The sequence below is a fragment of the Anneissia japonica genome, unplaced genomic scaffold, assembly GCF_011630105.1.
Source record: "Anneissia japonica isolate Jap-2015-1 unplaced genomic scaffold, ASM1163010v1 scaffold468_len270531_cov130, whole genome shotgun sequence".
Classification (NCBI taxonomy): Eukaryota; Metazoa; Echinodermata; class Crinoidea; order Comatulida; family Comatulidae; genus Anneissia; species Anneissia japonica.
The window spans coordinates 144,291-146,627 of NW_022703041.1; the positions used below are offsets into that span (position 1 = coordinate 144,291).

Consider the following 2,337-nt stretch of genomic DNA (forward strand, 5'->3'; position numbering starts at 1 on the left):
TACACTATGTAACTGCCTTTGTTGAATTTGAGAAAAACCCCTTCAACAATTACTTACACATTAAATTAACTTAAAAAAAGGATCTCAATATCAACATCAAATAAGATTTGGTTTTCTCCAGTTTACAGCCTTTATTATGAGACTCCTTATATGGATTATTAGATAATTTAAGAGACTATGCGATGAATATAGAATTTATGCATCTGTTAGTGAGGAAAGTGAGATTTATTACCCCTGGTCAATGGATACCATGCAATGACAAACCAGAACGAAGTGTGCAAACCTCTCTGCTCCCTGGATATAGTGGCGGCTCTATGATATATTTTGGGGGCTAAGTTGTCCGATAGGGGAGACTTGAGCTCGTAGGCTCGAGCTGGGAGAAGGGGTTGAGTGTTTCCTCCCATCCAAATGAGATTTTTTTTTTAAGAATAGCAACCTCTGGATGGGCGGAAATGGCACTCTCAGACTGTAACAGACATGTTTTGGCTTGGTGTGGGCCTATTTTTATATGTTTTATGGTCTGACAGCCCGACGAGCTCTGTCCGGTGGGGAACTTGACCTGTCCGGTGGAGGACTTAAGCCTCCTTGCTGGCGCCGCCACTGCATATGTAATGATGAGGTAGAGGTATATCGGTTTTCTGATTAGTGTAGGAGTGTCTTTATTTTACCAATTATGCCTTTGTATAACACTGAAACGAAGGTTTGTATGCGCCATCGGAAAATTTACTTGGTCTACTTGATAAACTTGCTTTCACACTTTGGTAAATATGGATTCCTTACGTCTGTTCGTTTTCATCATACTACTAGCTAGGAAAAATTAAGTCTATGTTAAGCTTAAACAATATTATGTAATTAGACATATTAAAATATGCTTTAATTTCAATTAAAACAAAAATACAATTAGGTATCTCAATTGCTTACTTTGTATAGACTTACTTTAAATTGCAACAGAGACTTTGGGATAAACGTGACATTCACTGATATTTAACAAATGAATTAATTATTTGAATGTGGACCTTTTTAAGTAGAAATAACGATGACAGCTACAATCAGAATAAACGTTTTGGATCTTATCCGTATAAATTTCAACGCTTAATAAATTCACTGCTATTATTAACCAGTATGGTGTCCAAAGTATGAAGAATAACTCAATGACAAGAACACTAAACAGCCTACAACTATGATTTGTATATTAATATAAACCTTGAACTCTCTCATCTAGGCGGTGCGAATTGCCGTTTAGGTTTCTGTTCAAATACCTTAATATGTTACGAAGTCTTAGCATTATTCCAGGTACAATACCATACCGTACAATACCGTGCGAATAACCTCGGCCGTATTATTTATTTAATTCAATAATATTTAATTTGTATAAAATGGAATTTTTTCAATGAGAGAACGCTGCTCTAAAACACCGAAAGCAGAAGTCTTATTTACATCGGGCTTTCAAAATGTATGCATAGCAAAACAAATAAAGAATCTCGTCGCCATGACAATCAATGACATAATATATACTTCTTTGTTTGTATCGGTCGTGCTATAACAGGAAAAGAGTTAAGAGGGCGTTAAACTCATTTTGCGCCAGAACATTTTTATTTCAGGCTATCAACTGTAAAACATATGCAGCAATGAGGTAAACGTATTGGTCTGCTGATAGTGTAGGCGCGCCATTGTTTCATTAATTATGACTCTGTATAACACTGAAGCAAAACATTGTGGGCACCATTGGAAAATTTACTTGGTCTGGCTGATCAACTTGTTTTTACACTTTGGTAAATATGATTCTTGTGTCTCTGTTAGTTCCCTGCAGACGGGCTAAAGTAAAAATACGGGTCAGTATATTCTGTCTATGTTAAGTTATATAATATAGTTATATAATTTAGTAGGCCTATTATGCTTTAAATTTTAGAAACATACAAAAGTCAGTCGGGTGCTTCAATTGCTTACAGTACTTTGTATACTTAAAACATCATTATATAACAAACAAAATGAGAGAGTTTTAAAGACTTGGAGCAATTGACATTGCGATAAAAAACAATCTGAGATGACAAGATGACATAATGAATTAATGGCACTTTCTGCTAAGCCCCGCCCCTTGGATATTGTTTCTTTAGCCCCAGAAAACCATAGTGTAAATGTATAAGCGCACGCGCGTTTTGAGACAACACATTGTTTAAAGGACACTCGCGTATTCCTGGTTCCTTGGTCATATTTTGTTAAGTTTGATAGGCACTCCTGAACAGGTCTATTGGATGTGGACCTGTTGTAGAACGTAGAACAGGGGTGGCGCCAGGATTTGCCTGACGGCGTCCGAGGTCCCCGACGGGGGGGGGGGGG

At 37.0% G+C, this 2,337-nt stretch overlaps 1 protein-coding gene across 1 annotated transcript in view; it reads left to right on the forward strand.

Moving 5' to 3' along the window:
* The first annotated feature begins 1,617 nt into the window (after positions 1-1,617).
* LOC117104225 (neogenin-like) overlaps positions 1,618-2,337 on the forward strand; it is a 7,696-nt gene continuing 6,976 nt past the window's right edge. The window contains exon 1 of the mRNA XM_033244924.1: positions 1,618-1,772. Within this exon, the coding sequence (XP_033100815.1) occupies positions 1,685-1,772 (88 nt within the window). The 5' untranslated portion in view covers positions 1,618-1,684. The remainder of the gene's footprint in view (positions 1,773-2,337) is intronic.